A 15,031-nucleotide genomic window follows, 5' to 3' on the forward strand; every position below is an offset into this window, starting at 1 on the left:
TGTGTTGTGACAAGGTAGGGGTGGTATACAGAAGATAGCCCTATCTGGACCAAGTACATTTTATGGCAAGAACAGCTTAAATAAGAAATGAGAAATGACAGTCCATCATTACTTTAAGACATGAAGGTCAGTCAATCTGGAACATTTTAAGAACTTTGAAAGTTTCTTCAAATGCAGTTGCAAAAACCATCAAGCCCTATAATGAAACTGGCTCTCATGAGGACTGACAAAGGAAAGGAAGAACCAGAGTTACCTTTGCTGCAGAGAATAAGTTCATTAGAGTTAACTGCACCTCAGATTGCAGCCCAAATAAATGTAACAGACACATCTCAACATCAACTGTTCAGAGACTGCGTAAATCAGGCCTTCATGGTCGAATTGCTGCGAAGAAACAACTACTAAAGGACACTAATAAGAAAAATAGACTGGCTTGGGCAAAGAAACACAAGCAATAGACATTAGACCGGTGAAAATTTGTCAAAATTTGAGATTTTTTCCCCCAACCGCCATGTCTTTGTGAGACACAGAGTAGGTAAACGGATGATCTCGGCATGTGTGATTCCCACCGTGAAGCATGGAGTAGGAGGTGTGATGGTGTGGGTGTGCTTTGCTGGTGACACTGTCAGTGATTTATTTAAAATTCAAGGCACACTTGACCAGCATGGCTACCACAGCATTCTGCAGCATTCTGGTTTGCACTTAGTGGGACTATAATTTGTTTTTCAACAGGATAATGACCCAACTGTCACGTTCTGACCATAGTTCTGTTATTTTATCTTTGTTTTAGTATGGTCAGGGCGTGAGTTGGTTGGGCAGTCTATGTTTGTTTTTCTATGTTGGAATTTGGTTCTCAATCAGAGGCAGCTGTCAATTGTTGTCCCTGATTGAGAATCAATCACAGAGTATAAGTTTACTTAGTTACAGTTCCATTTCAAATGAATTGTTCAGTCATTTAATCATAATTTTCCTAACAGAGGTCCCTTACACCAACACACCTCCAGGCTGTGTAAGGACTATTTGACCAAGAAGGAGAGTAACAGCGCGCTGCATCAGATGACCTGGCCTCCACAATCACCTGACCTCAACCCAATTGAGATGGTTTGGAATGAGTTGGACTGCAGAGTGAAGGAAAATCAGCCAACAAGTGCTCAGCTTATGTAGGAACGGTTTGAAAATCATTCCAGGTGAAGCTGGTTGAGAGAATGCCAAGAGTGTGCATAGCTGTCATCAAGTCAAATGGTGTCTACTTTGAAGAATCTCAAATGTAAAATATGTTTAGATTTGTTTAACATTTTTTTGGTTACTACATGATTCCATGTGTTTAATAAAAATAGTTTTGATGTCTTCACTGTTATTCTACAATGTAGAAAATATTAAAGATAAAGAAAATGAGTCGGTGTGTCCAAACCTTTTACTGGTACTGTATGTTGTATTCACGTCTCCATCTCAACCAAAAAAACATCTAAGTTTAAGAATAGGACTAAATCTAATCTAATCAAACTTTAAAATGCAGTTTATATCAAATGAATTTGATTTAGTCCTATTCTTTAACTTTTATTGTTGTATTCGATGAGATGTTCTTTCAATTGTAATCATCAATGATTCACTTGAAGATTATAATTGAAAGAATCCAAAGCTTGAAACCATAGGCCTATATTAATTGTCTATGTTTAGTTTAACCCTGTGTTGAATTGAAACAATAGCTGTTGATGGCTTTGCAAATGCTATTTAGGCCTAAATAGTATAATTGATTGTACATACGTTCAACACCATAATGCCCTTGAAGCTAATCACTAAGCTAAGGATCATGGGAATTAACACTTCCCTCTGCAACTGGATCCTGGACTTCCTGACAGGCCACCCTCATGTGGTGTGGGTAGGTAGCAACACATCTGCCACGCTGATCCTCAACACTGAAGCCCCTCAGTGGTGTGTGCACAGTCCCCTCCTGTTCTCCATGTTCACCCACGACTGCATAGCCAGGCACGACTCCAACATCATCATTAAGTTTGCAGACGACACAACAGTGTCACAGACAACGACGAGACAGCCTATAGGGAGGAGGTCAGAGACCTGACTGAGTGGTGCCAGAATAGCAACCTATCCCTCAACGTAATCAAGACAAAGGAGATGATTGTGGTCTACAGGAAAAGGAGGACCGAGCACGCCCCCATTCTCATCGACGGGGCTGTAGTGGAGCAGGTTGAGAGCTTCAAGTTCCTTGGTGTCCACATCACCAACAAACTAGAATGGTCCAAACACACAAAGACAGTCGTGAAGAGGACACGACAAAACCTATTCTTCCTCAGAAGACTGAAAAGATTTGGCATGGGCCCTCAGATCCTCAAAAGGTTCTACAGCTGCAACATCGATAGCATCCTGACTGGTTGCATCACTGCCTGGTACGGCAACTGTAACGATCGTCATAATGGGTAGACCAAGGCGCAGCGTGATTTGGGTTCATCATAATTTATTTGAATGTGAACCAGCAACAAAAACAATAAAGAGAAACAAACAAACAAACATACAGCCTTGTAGTGCTCAAAAGCAACAACACTGTTACGACTTCTATGAATGGTGAGTGGAGGAGTCAAGCGCAGAGAGCAGGTAATTCCGTATGTGGATATTTTATTCCAAAGACAGTGGAGACACGGACATGCAAAACACAAGGGCGCATGAAACAACCCGTCCGAAATACAAAGGACTAAAACTGTCCGGAAAAATATAGATCACACTAATACACCAAAACCAAATAACAGAGAACAAGCTAATAGGCCGGCGACGACGACCACCGAGCGCCGCCCGAACAGGAAGAGGCACCATCTTCGGCGAGATTCGTGACAAATACAAAAACAAGATCCCACAAACAACAGGTGGGAAAAGGCTACCTAAATATGATCCCCAATCAGAGACAACGATAGACAGCTGCCTCTGATTGGGAACCATACCAGGCCAACATAGACATACAAAAACTAGACTACACATAGAAATAATAAGCTAGAACACCCCCCAGTCACGCCCTGACCTACTCCACCATAGAAAATAAAGGCTTTCTATGGTCAGGACGTGACAGCAACTGCTCGGCCTCCGACCGCAAGGCACTACAGAGGGTAGTGCGTACGGCCCAGTACATCACTGGGGCCAAGCTGCCTGCCATCCAGGACCTCTACACTGGGCGGTGTCAGAGGAAGGCCAAGTCTAGGACCAAAGGGCTTTTCAACAGCATTTACCCCCAAGCCATAAGACTCCTGAACAGGTAATCAAATGGCTACCCGGACTATACCTACATGTACATATTACCTCAATTAGCCCCCGCACAATGACTCTGTTCCAGTACCTCCTGTATATAGCCTCACTACTGTTATTTTCACTGTCATTTTACTGTTTTTATTTGTATTTCTTTACTTATCTATTGTTTACCTAATACCTATTTTTTATTTAAAAATTGCACTTTTGGTCAGGGCTTGTAAGTAAGCATTTCACTGTAAGGTGAAACCTGTTGTATTCCGTGCATGTGACAAATAAACGTTGATTTGATTTGCTCTGTTGAACATATTCTTTGGAATGACTTCAAAGCAACAGTGAATATATTTAGCTATGAAGAGGTTTCTTAATAATCATTCTCAACATAGCACATTGTTAATCGTGAGCGACAAATATAAAAGCTAAGCAGCCTGGTTTTGGTTAAAACCCTGGATGAGAGACCAAATAGCTGCATGTCAACATAACTGTAGGAAGTGCTGCCCAGCCTATTGTTAATTGTTTTGATAGTGGATATAAAGTTGAAAATCTGACATTGTTTCAAAAGCACATATTCAATATATTTTATACAAGATTTGTCTATGTTGAAAGTGGGTTACAATAATGAAATAATCCTGTGGTTAAAATTTCAATCTCAAAACAACAGTTTATGTTGATTACTTTTTACAAATCCAGTGTATTTTAAACATAGATCCACGTTACAATACGTTGACAAATTACGTTGAAACAACTCTATTTCAACCAGTTTGTGCCGGGTGGGAAGTTGTGGTTTGCATTATGTAACGTGTTTGGTAACGTGGGCTGCCTGTTTCTTGCCGCTCACTAATAAGACCACAATTAGCTATTGGGGAACAGAATTCACAACACAAATCGAAGGCAAATTAACTTCATAGACAACATGTTGTAGCCTGCATTAAAATAGTTATAACATTTTATAATATTAGCTTGGGAGCGAATTTTACGCGCACGCGCACGCACACACACACACACACACACATTCAAATAAACAGGACAGGCAAGTTACAACACCCGCCCCTTAGGCTGCATTATTAGTCCATGACTGTCTTTGAAGCACCTGCAGAAGCCAAGAATCACGGCAAACTAATTTGGATTCAGACAACCACCTTGGACTGTAACTGTTGGCTGGGCCCACAAATTATTCCGCATATTATACTAAATAACTAAAAGCTGTGGATTGAAGTAGCCTGTTTTCTTTATTTTCTTCAAGTTGTTCCGACTGACGGAGAGCGACTGCTAGGATTTACTTGTACGATGTCCCCGTTGGAGTCTGTCGATAATATCCGATAAGGACTTTAGGCTACCCGCGAAAAATCAAGAAAAAATGTAACCTATTTGAAATTGAAATGTTATTTTCGTGTTATATGTTTTGTGTTAATTTGAATATGTTCTAAAGATGATGATAGCCAGGCTAATGTGGGGAGAATCTGTAACGTGATCGTATTGATATAAAAACACAATGTTAGCCTAGATCTGGCCAAATTATATTAGGGAATTCAGGTCATGGTCTAGTTTCTCTATCTTAAAAAAAAACATCTCTAACTATTTACAACCAATGTTATATTCACAGAGACACAAAGTAGATAGACTACATTAAAGCCATTTGCTCAGATGTTAATGCATTCAAATAACACGACAAAACCTCACACTTTTCCAATCTTAGAATTCAGGATAAATTAATACATAACGAAACCCTATAGGCTTTTTCCTTAGTGTCTGTTAAATGCAATGACTAAATGACTTTATATAATGGTACAAATAGTACTGATTATATTATAGTACTGAGCATATTATAATGATTTGTATTTTATAGTATTCAACAATGACATATACATCATTTGACAAGTCCCTTTTTCCCCATCTTTTTCTCCTCCAGCTTCCTTTACTGATGGCCGGATTTTTCCAACAGCTGCGACTTTTACTTTGGAAAAATGCCCTTGGTGTCATTAGACAACCGGTATGTAAAAAAACAAGCTGGTTTATTGTGAAAGCTATTCCTTCAATAATTATATGAGGAGCATGAGTGACATCTTGAACATAAATAATGATGTCATACCAAACGAATTGTCTCATGTTCTAAGTCTCTGATGATCTATTACACATTAAGACACACATTTTAGATCACCATTACATGTTCTGTAATGTCAATGCACTGAAACAAATTTATACAAAACTATGAACAAATGAAAGCAACATTGACTGTCTTCAGAAATTGTCTGTGTTTTTTGTAAGGTGTTGTGTGTGTTAGGGCTGGACTGTTTGATCTGAAACTTTGCATTCTGTCCATCAGGGCTGGACTGTGGCCCTCCTGGTTTGGCCACTGGTCATCTTCATCATCCTGGCCATCACCCGCTCCCAGTTCCCCCCTAAGATGAAAGACTCATGTAAGTAAAGGACCGTTTCTAGAGAGGTGCACTGACTTATGACGTTGCGTAATAACTTGTTGGTGAATCTATGACACATTTAAAAAAATATTTACTCCTTGAGATTAGAGAATAAATCAGTCAATACTAAACTAAAGTGATTTCACTTGAGTTAATCATAAACCATATTTTTTTTACAGATGTATGTGGTCACTATACTACTGCGTTAAATTACATTTCCTTTAGTGACAGAGTTTAACTACTGTGTTTGCTTCATCTTCAGTCACAAGGTTTTGTCCTGGATATCTTTTCCAAACCTTGAAAACAACAGATGAAAAGATTTGTGTGTATGTTTCCCTCCCTGACGTAAAACCCTAAAGAGTTAGTTAAGACGGCCAATATGACGTGGGAGATCTCGTGACCCTGGGGTCCTCACCTCTCACAAAGCTCCTCATCATGTGATTCAGCAAATAAAAGACACTAACAACACAAATAGGAGTGACCAAATTGTGTTAGTTGAGATGCCATCATGATTGGTCTATGGGCTTTCGTATAGCAATACCAGTAAATTGTGTTGTTTCTGTCCAGTTTTAAGTCAACAAAAATAGTCAACCAAAATAACTTACATTTAAGATGCATAATCGTTAGGGCTGGGAATTGCCATTGAACTCACGATACGATATTATCACGATACTTAGCTGCCGATACAATATGTATTGCGATTCTTATGATTCTCACGATTCTATATGTATTGCAATTTGATACTGTGATTTTATTGTGATTCGATGTTCTGAACATATTGCTGACCACATGTCTGCTGCAGAGGGACAAGAGAGAGCCATGAGAAATCTAGTTATGATCAGTCATGGAAATAAAAGTGCTGAAAACAAATTGGCTCCCCATTCAGAAAGAAGATGGAGAACAAGCTATGAAGGAAAAATACTGGAGTTTTGGTGCAGGTACAGCCAACTAGCGCAAAAAAAATATTGCGATATTGCCCCAAAAATAATATCCCCATATGAAACTGTATTGATTTTCCCCTCATCTGTAATTATCGAATAGGATTTTCCCCTTGCCACTCTCAATTATTTTAGCTTTGTAGAGTTGACAGACAAGGTATAATTTGTCTGTCAATGCCAGGGCAGGGAGGGTTGATGATAGTGACCCTTGCCCAAATTGACTTGACACCACAGAGATCATTCAGAGGCCTGTATTGTTTCCAGTGTGGTGATGTGTGGGTGCTCCAGAGATTGGATGGAATGATTGTTTACTGAGGTTAGATGAAATGAAAGACACCATCTTCTGTGCTTCATTGCTCGGAATGTCCTATGTCCTCCATCAAGTCATATTCTCATAGTGTTTGCTGTATTATCAGTTTTTATTAGTGATGGGCTGGTCAAATGATGAGATCAGTATTTTTAGTAATATAGATCATTACATTTCTCCATATTCATTACCAATCCAAATAATCAGGTTAGCGTTCACTGTATATGTGTTTGATATTGCTTAGTCATGTTTGTGTAACCTTTTGATCATGTGAGTGACCAGATTAATGGCCTCCGAGACAGGTCCAGTGTTTCTTCATGTTTCTTCCATAGGTTCTCTAGACATAATGGACATTTGTTTGCTTAGCAATCATTTCACCATTTGGAAAATTATTGCACAAATATAAGTTATTGTATTATGATGGAATGTAAATTATGCAACAGAACTATGTGAACTACGTTAAGGGTATTTGAAGTAATAACATATTATTAACAATTATAAGGTGATTAATGTGAGAAACAGTGGGCCTAATAATTACCAGTAGTTTCCACTTTATTACCATGTTATTACCTGTATATTCCAACAGTATTTGGTGTCAGGTAGTTACCAACTATGTTGAATTGTTTGTAAGTAAGTCCTATAAAATACACATTTTTACTTTCCTATGAAATACCAGTTAATTAATACTGAGAAACAGTACTGTGTCTTAACTATATACACAGTATGTTTCGATTCCATGTTATAATGTTAAGTGCTACCCAAATGACTTAAATCATTCTGTTATTCTGTTAATGACTGTTATTGTGGTGTCTCTCTGTCTGTCCCAGGCTATGTGGCCCCGAGGAACCTCCCCAGTACAGGTTTCTTCCCCTTTCTCCAGACCCTCATGTGTAACACAGACAGCTCCTGCCACAACACAACTCATCTGTTCTCCAAGAGTCCAACTAAAAACACCAGGGCATCCTGGACAGAACACGATGCAAAGAGGTACTCTGTCTTCACATAACTTTGTAGTTTTATATAGTGCTTTTCCAGATGCTCAAAGCACTTTGCATAGTAAGGGGGGATATTCAACTCATCTATCACTGTTCGTTCTCATACAACATTCTCCTGAACCTGAACTACTGTGCTTCTGTGGTCAAGTTATCTATCATAATTGGATGATGCTGTGGTTTTGATTTTGCAATTCCACTGCCTAGAAGGATAGAGTCAGGGAATAGTGTGAGGAAACAGGCTGTCTTTGATTTCAGAGCAGAAATGCCTCATGAGTCATAATATAAGTTATAAAAGTCAAAAGTCAAACCTCAACATCCACCAGAACTGAACAAATGAATATACACATTAATTATATATATTATATATATATGATACATTAAGTAATTTGTGGATGTGTCACATCAATTATTCCTCTCAGATTCATCAATATTGTGATGCCACTGAGGAATAAATATATTTTCGTTTTGCGTTGAGGCTCATTTTATCATCTGGTATAGTTTTAGTGAGTAGAGAGACACAAAGAGACAGTTCGGAGATCAGCAACCCCACAACACAGAGGAGGGAGACACCTTGATGGTACTGCATCACATCACAAGGGAGGGGATTAGTGTCTTCATGGAAAATTACCTTGGGGGGAGGTGCTTTCTAACTCTCCGTTTTTTTCTGCTGAATGCTAATGGCCTGTCGTCCACAACAATGAGAATGTCATTAATTAGTCGTTTTTTGTAGTACAGTTTTGAATTTGTATTGGTCAACAATATCATTTCAAATAAGATGTTTAAGGTAAGATAGATTTTAGTCATTTTCTGAACGTTTGACCATGGAAAAGTCTTGCTTTGTAGAGTTAGGTGTGTTGCATATTTCAAGTTCCTCTGTGGAATCAACAGTGACTCCATCATTATGTTTAGCCCATGCTGTCGTTGTCACTTAATTCTACTTATTGTTGTTGAGCATAAGAACATTCCATGAGGGCGCCAACAATAGGAGAACCTGTTTGGTTTCCCCTTTACCTGGTGGAATACGTAACTGGCTACATGGCTGATTGACAGATTGCTTTCACAATGCCTCAACCTTCATAGCTTCTATTTTCTACCTTTTTGTTTGGACACATCTTCAGCCTTTCATAAATCCTCATTATCACCGCCATTCATGTGCAGTAAGTGTTTCTTTGTGTTAAAAACAACAGCTATTACATAAGTAACTGATGGGTGTTTGTTGTCAAAGTGTAGGGTTGTGTGAAAAGATTGTGAAGAGGCTATGCATGATGGGATGCATTTGTAAAGGTTATTGCTTGTCATTGTACTCTACTTTATGGTACATTTATATTTTCACATACTGCTGCCTTTTATTTTAATATCTTAGGTGGCTGTCTGTTTCTGCTCTCTCATTATTGAATTGTCATGCCAGACTGTTTGGCTTGACAATGAACGCAATGGAGTTGGAAAGAGCACAAACAGATCTGAGACCAGTCTAAGTGGTCCACTCTCTCCACCCCTTCTCTCCCTGCATAACCACTCTCACCATATGTTCTCTCTCCTCTCATCTCCTCCCCTTCTCTCCATATATAACAGGGTATCCCTGCTGCCCCATGGCACCCCCATGCTAATGGACATTGGGATGGGTGGTAGAGTCCGTGCTGTGCTGCACAAGACATCTGACCAGCCTCAGATCATGGAGCTCTGGGATAAGTTTCTGAGTAGGTCCACTTCCTCAGTAACAGAAAACCATGGTCTGGTGCTCTTGCCAAAACTATTGCTGTCATTGTCAAGCCAAGCATTTTGGTCAATGTTTGGCATGACAATAAGTAACATGAAGTTGACATGATAGCACAAACAGACTGGCACTCAGGCTAGAGAAACCATAGGAAAGTCTAAAAACATATAGATGAACTACTAATAAATACTACACTCTATATGACTATGTTGATTTGTTTCCCTTGTAGCCTATGTTAACTATCTTTGTGGCAATGTCTCTTGTTTATATTTGTTACAATTTATACAATGACATAAGGATGGTGTATTGAATGTTACCGTGCTGGCTTATATATTAACTATATCCTTCATATTTTCCAGATGCCAGCCACCAAGATAAATCAAAGTACAACTCTCCCATGGAGGGATTTAACAACACCCTACTGGGAGACAAGGTGCGTCTGATGGAAATCATCAACATGTACAGTACCAGTCAAAAGTTTGTACATTGTAGAATAATAGTGAAGACATCAAAACATCAAAAACACATATGGAATCATGTAGTAACCAAAAAAGTGTTAAAACAAATCTAAATATATTTGAGATTCTTCAAAGTAGCCACCCTTTGCCTTCATGACAGCTTTGCCCTCTCTTGGCATTCTCTCAACCAGCTTCATGAGGTAGTCACCTGGAATACTTTTCCAACAGTATTGAAGGAGTTCCCACATATGCTGAGCACTTGTTGGCTGCTTTTCCTTCATCCTGCGGTCCAACTCATCCCAAACCATCTCAATTGGGTTGAGGTCTGGTGATTGTGGAGGCCAGGTCATCTGATCCAGCAAATAGCCCTTACACAGCCTGGAGGTGTGTTGGGTCATTGTCCTGTTGAAAAACATATGATAGCCCCCTAAGCGCAAACTAGATAGGATTGCGTATCGCTGCAGAATGTTGTGGTAGCCATGCTGGTTAAGTGTGCCTTGAATTCTAAATAAATCACTGACAGTGTCACCAGCAAAGCACCCCCAAACTATCACACCTCCTCCTCCATGCTTCATGGTGGGAGCCACACATGCGGAGATCATCCGTTCACCTACTCTGCGTCACACATAGACATGGCGGCTGGAACCAGAAATCTCAAATTTGGACTCATCAGACCAAATGGCAGATTTCCACCAGTCTAATGTCCATTGCTCATGTTTCTTGGTCCAAGCAAGTCTCTTCTTCTTATGGTGTCCTTTAGTAGTGGTTTCTTTGCAGCAATTCAACCATGAAGGTCTGATTCACACAGTCTCCTCTGAACAGTTGATGTCGAGATGTGTGTTAATTGAACTCTGTGAAGCATTTATTTGGCCTGCAATCTGAGGTGCAGTTAATTGACCATTTCTGAGGCTGGTAACTCTAATGAACTTATCCTCTGCAGCAGAGGTAACTCTGGGTCTTCCCTTCCTGTGGCGGTCCTCATCATAGCGCTTGATGGTTTTTGCAACTGCACTTGAAGAAACTTTAAAAGTTCTTGAAATTTTCCGTATTGACTGACCTTCATGTCTCAAAGTAATGATGGAATGACATTTCTCTTTTCTTATTTAAGCAGTTCTTGACATAATATGGACTTGGTCTTTTACAAAATAGGGCTATCTTCTGTAAAACAACCGTACCTTGTCACAACACAACTGATTGGCTCAAACACATTAAACACAAAAATGTACTTTTAACAAGGCACACCTGTTAATTGAAATGCATTCCAGGTGACCTTGTGAAGCTGGTTGAGAGAATGCCAAGAGTGTGCAAAGCTGTCATCAAGGCAAAGGGTGGCTACTTTGAAGAGTCTCAAATATAAAATATATTTTGATTTGTTTAACACTTTTTTGGTTACTACATGATTCCATGTGTGTTATTTCATGGCTTTGATGTCTTCACTATTATTCTACAACATAGAAAATAGTAAAAAATAAAGAAAAACCCTTCAATTAGTAGATGTGTCCAAACTTTTGACTGGTAATGTATGTGTATAAGTATCCAAAATAAAAAAGTAACCTCTGCCCGGGCCTGACAGTATTTAAATCGAATACAGTTTTGGAAAGAGGCTATTGTAATAAAGTTTTTTTGTCTGGGGTCATATTGACACCTGAGGCATCTCTTCTTATTGTAGATAACATGGATGGCTAACTTTGTCCTTTGGGTTAGATATCATCATGACTGAGGTGGAACAGTAGTAAACTGTAATACTTCTAATATAATTGCTACCCTCCAGTAATCTCTTTTGAAATACTCATTCTATTACAGATGTATTTGTTTGGAAGTGTCTATGGTGTGGAGGGTTATACAGTGTTCATTTCCCTGCAGAGTTAGATGTAGTGTAGGTCTGTAATGTTTGGAAAGAAGGACAAATATGGCAACCCATAAATCAATCACAAGAGTATTCTAGCCTGTTAGAACAGTGATATGGGTGTAGTCTATTGTCTTAGGTTATTCAGAACAACCTTTTTCGACAGTGATTATGTTAAGAAAATGGTTTGTATTGAGATGATGTTCTGTGTAACTCATTCCTCATTCCAAATACCTATGTGCCATCCTTCTACCCTGTGCGAGCGAGCAGGAAGCGCTGGATGTGATGCTGGATTCAGTGAACCTGTTGAAGAAGTCTCTGTGCTCCTTCTCCCTGATGGTCCTTAACGTGTCCTCCATGTCCTCCGTCGACCCCCTCACCTACGGACTGGTCACCTTCTGCAAGTCCAACAACACCATGCTGGAGGTCTCACTGCTCACCATCAACCAGGTGTGTGTATGTGTGTGCTCTCAAATTTCCTCTTCCTCACTTTTCCAACAGTGACAAACAAGACTTGGGAGGATGGCAAGATAGATAGATGGATCATGTTTGATGTTTAATGTTGAAGCATGCTGCTGGTTCCCTCAGGTGCTGACGGAACTGTTGCTGAAAGACCCAGCGCAGGCCCTGACCACAATGGGCACGGCAGTTGTGGTGTTTGAGAGGCTGCAGAGGGAGACTTCGCTGTGGGAGGGGCTACTGGGCCTGCCACGTCTCCTCATGCCCACCACCCCCGATAAGATCCTGGATCAGGTGCTGGATGAGGGGGAGAGTCTTCTGCAAAACATCAAGAGGTAATGTATTAATCAAATGTATTTTACATCAACAGTTGGTCACGTGTGGCTCAGTTGGTAGAGAATGCCTCTTAAAAGTCTTGCAATGCCAGGATCATGGGTTTGATTCCCGCTAAGGACATCCATATGAAAATGCATGCATGCATGATAGTAAGTCACTTTGGATAAAGCCTCTACTCAATGGCATTTACTATTATTAGTTGTCACAAAGTGCTTATCAAAGTGCTCACCAAAGTACCTAACAAAGTGCTTATCAAAGTGCTAACCAAAGTGCTAACCAAAGTGCCTAACAAGGTGCTTAACAAAGTACCTAACAAAGTGCTTAACAAAGTGCCTAACAAAGTGCCTAACAAAATGCCTAACAAAGTGCTTAACAAAGTGCTCAACAAAGTGCCTAACAAAGTGCCTAACAAAGTGCTTAACAAAGTGCTTAACAAAGTGCCTAACAAAGTGCTTAACAAAGTGCTTAACAAAGTGCCTAACAAAGTGCTCAACAAAGTGCTCAACAAAGTGCCTAACAAAGTGCTCAACAAAGTACCTAACAAAGTGCCTAACAAAGTGCCTAACAAAGTGCTTAACAAAGTGCTTAACAAAGTGCCTAACAAAGTACCTAACAAAGTGCTTAACAAAGTGCCTAACAAGGTGCTTAACAAAGTGCCTAACAAAGTGCCTAACAAAGTGCCTAACAAAGTGCTTAACAAAGTGCTTAACAAAGTACCTAACAAAGTGCTTAACAAAGTACTCAACAAAGTGCTTAACAAAGTGCCTAACAAAGTGCCTAACAAAGTGCCTAACAAAGTACTCAACAAAGTGCCTAACAAAGTGCCTAACAAAGTGCCTAACAAAGTGCCTAACAAAGTGCTTAACAAAGTGCCTAACAAAGTGCCTAACAAAGTGCCTAACAAAGTGCTTAACAAAGTGCCTAACAAAGTGCTTAACAAAGTACTCAACAAAGTGCTTAACAAAGTGCCTAACAAAGTGCTCAACAAAGTACCCAACAAAGTGCTTAACAAAGTGCCTAACAAAGTGCCTAACAAAGTGCCTAACAAAGTACTCAACAAAGTGCTCAACAAAGTGCCTAACAAAGTGCCTAACAAAGTGCCTAACAAAGTGCCTAACAAAGTGCTTAACAAAGTGCCTAACAAAGTGCTTAACAAAGTACTCAACAAAGTGCTTAACAAAGTGCCTAACAAAGTGCTCAACAAAGTACCCAACAAAGTGCTTAACAAAGTGCCTAACAAAGTGCCTAACAAAGTGCCTAACAAAGTACTCAACAAAGTGCTCAACAAAGTGCCTAACAAAGTGCCTAACAAAGTGCCTAACAAAGTGCTTAACAAAGTGCCTAACAAAGTGCTTAACAAAGTACTCAACAAAGTGCTTAACAAAGTGCCTAACAAAGTGCTCAACAAAGTACCCAACAAAGTGCTTAACAAAGTGCCTAACAAAGTGCCTAACAAAGTGCCTAACAAAGTACTCAACAAAGTGCTTAACAAAGTGCCTAACAAAGTGCCTAACAAAGTGCCTAACAAAGTGCTTAACAAAGTGCCCAACAAAGTGCTTAACAAAGTGCTTAACAAAGTGCCTAACAAAGTGCCTAACAAAGTGCTTAACAAAGTGCCTAACAAAGTGCCTAACAAAGTGCCTAACAAAGTGCTTAACAAAGTGCTTAACAAAGTGCCTAACAAAGTGCTTAACAAAGTACTCAACAAAGTGCTTAACAAAGTACTCAACAAAGTGCTTAACAAAGTGCCTAACAAAGTGCCTAACAAAGTGCTTAACAGTAACCCGGCCTAGAGCACAAAGAGCAAGCAGAAGCACACCGACAAGGAAACAACTAACTAGAAGGAAGGACCCTGGAAATGAACCAGGCTCTGAGGATAGTATTGTTGAGGAAGCGGGCAGAGTTTGGGAGGAGAGAGATAGTTGTAGTATGGAGGGTATAGTGTTGATGGAGTTTTAAACTGTACTGACCCTAGCTTCAAACCTTGGGTGGTTCTGGATGTAGGGTGTAGTTGCCCCCAGATGTTGATTTGGGGTCAGTTTGGCATTCCCCCACCAATGGTTTAGGTTAGGATTGGGAGAGGGGAAGCTGATCCTAGATCTGTACCTAGGGGAATCTTCTGCCTGTAGTGTGGTTCTGTGAGTTTAGCGAGAGATAGATAGTTATAGAGTACAGGATGAACTATAGAGGGAGTTTCGACAAACACTGCTGAACTTTACCATTCCTTTTTATCTCAACAATCTGGTTTGTCATCTTGCACCATGGTGGAAAAATGCATACCTCCTAAGCTGTGTTTTATTCATGATGAATGACAG

The 15,031-nt window shown here is 39.8% G+C and overlaps 1 protein-coding gene across 1 annotated transcript in view; it reads left to right on the top strand.

The window, feature by feature from the left end:
- The first annotated feature begins 4,327 nt into the window (after positions 1-4,327).
- Positions 4,328-15,031, top strand: part of abca12 (ATP-binding cassette, sub-family A (ABC1), member 12) — a 103,153-nt gene continuing 92,449 nt past the window's right edge. The window contains exons 1-8 of the mRNA XM_021597492.2: positions 4,328-4,605; positions 5,156-5,236; positions 5,570-5,663; positions 7,736-7,895; positions 9,476-9,600; positions 9,977-10,050; positions 12,192-12,371; positions 12,510-12,715. Of these exons, the coding sequence (XP_021453167.2) occupies positions 5,168-5,236; positions 5,570-5,663; positions 7,736-7,895; positions 9,476-9,600; positions 9,977-10,050; positions 12,192-12,371; positions 12,510-12,715 (908 nt within the window). The 5' untranslated portion in view covers positions 4,328-4,605; positions 5,156-5,167. The remainder of the gene's footprint in view (positions 4,606-5,155; positions 5,237-5,569; positions 5,664-7,735; positions 7,896-9,475; positions 9,601-9,976; positions 10,051-12,191; positions 12,372-12,509; positions 12,716-15,031) is intronic.

Source organism: Oncorhynchus mykiss, chromosome 3 (genome assembly GCF_013265735.2).
Source record: "Oncorhynchus mykiss isolate Arlee chromosome 3, USDA_OmykA_1.1, whole genome shotgun sequence".
Classification (NCBI taxonomy): Eukaryota; Metazoa; Chordata; class Actinopteri; order Salmoniformes; family Salmonidae; genus Oncorhynchus; species Oncorhynchus mykiss.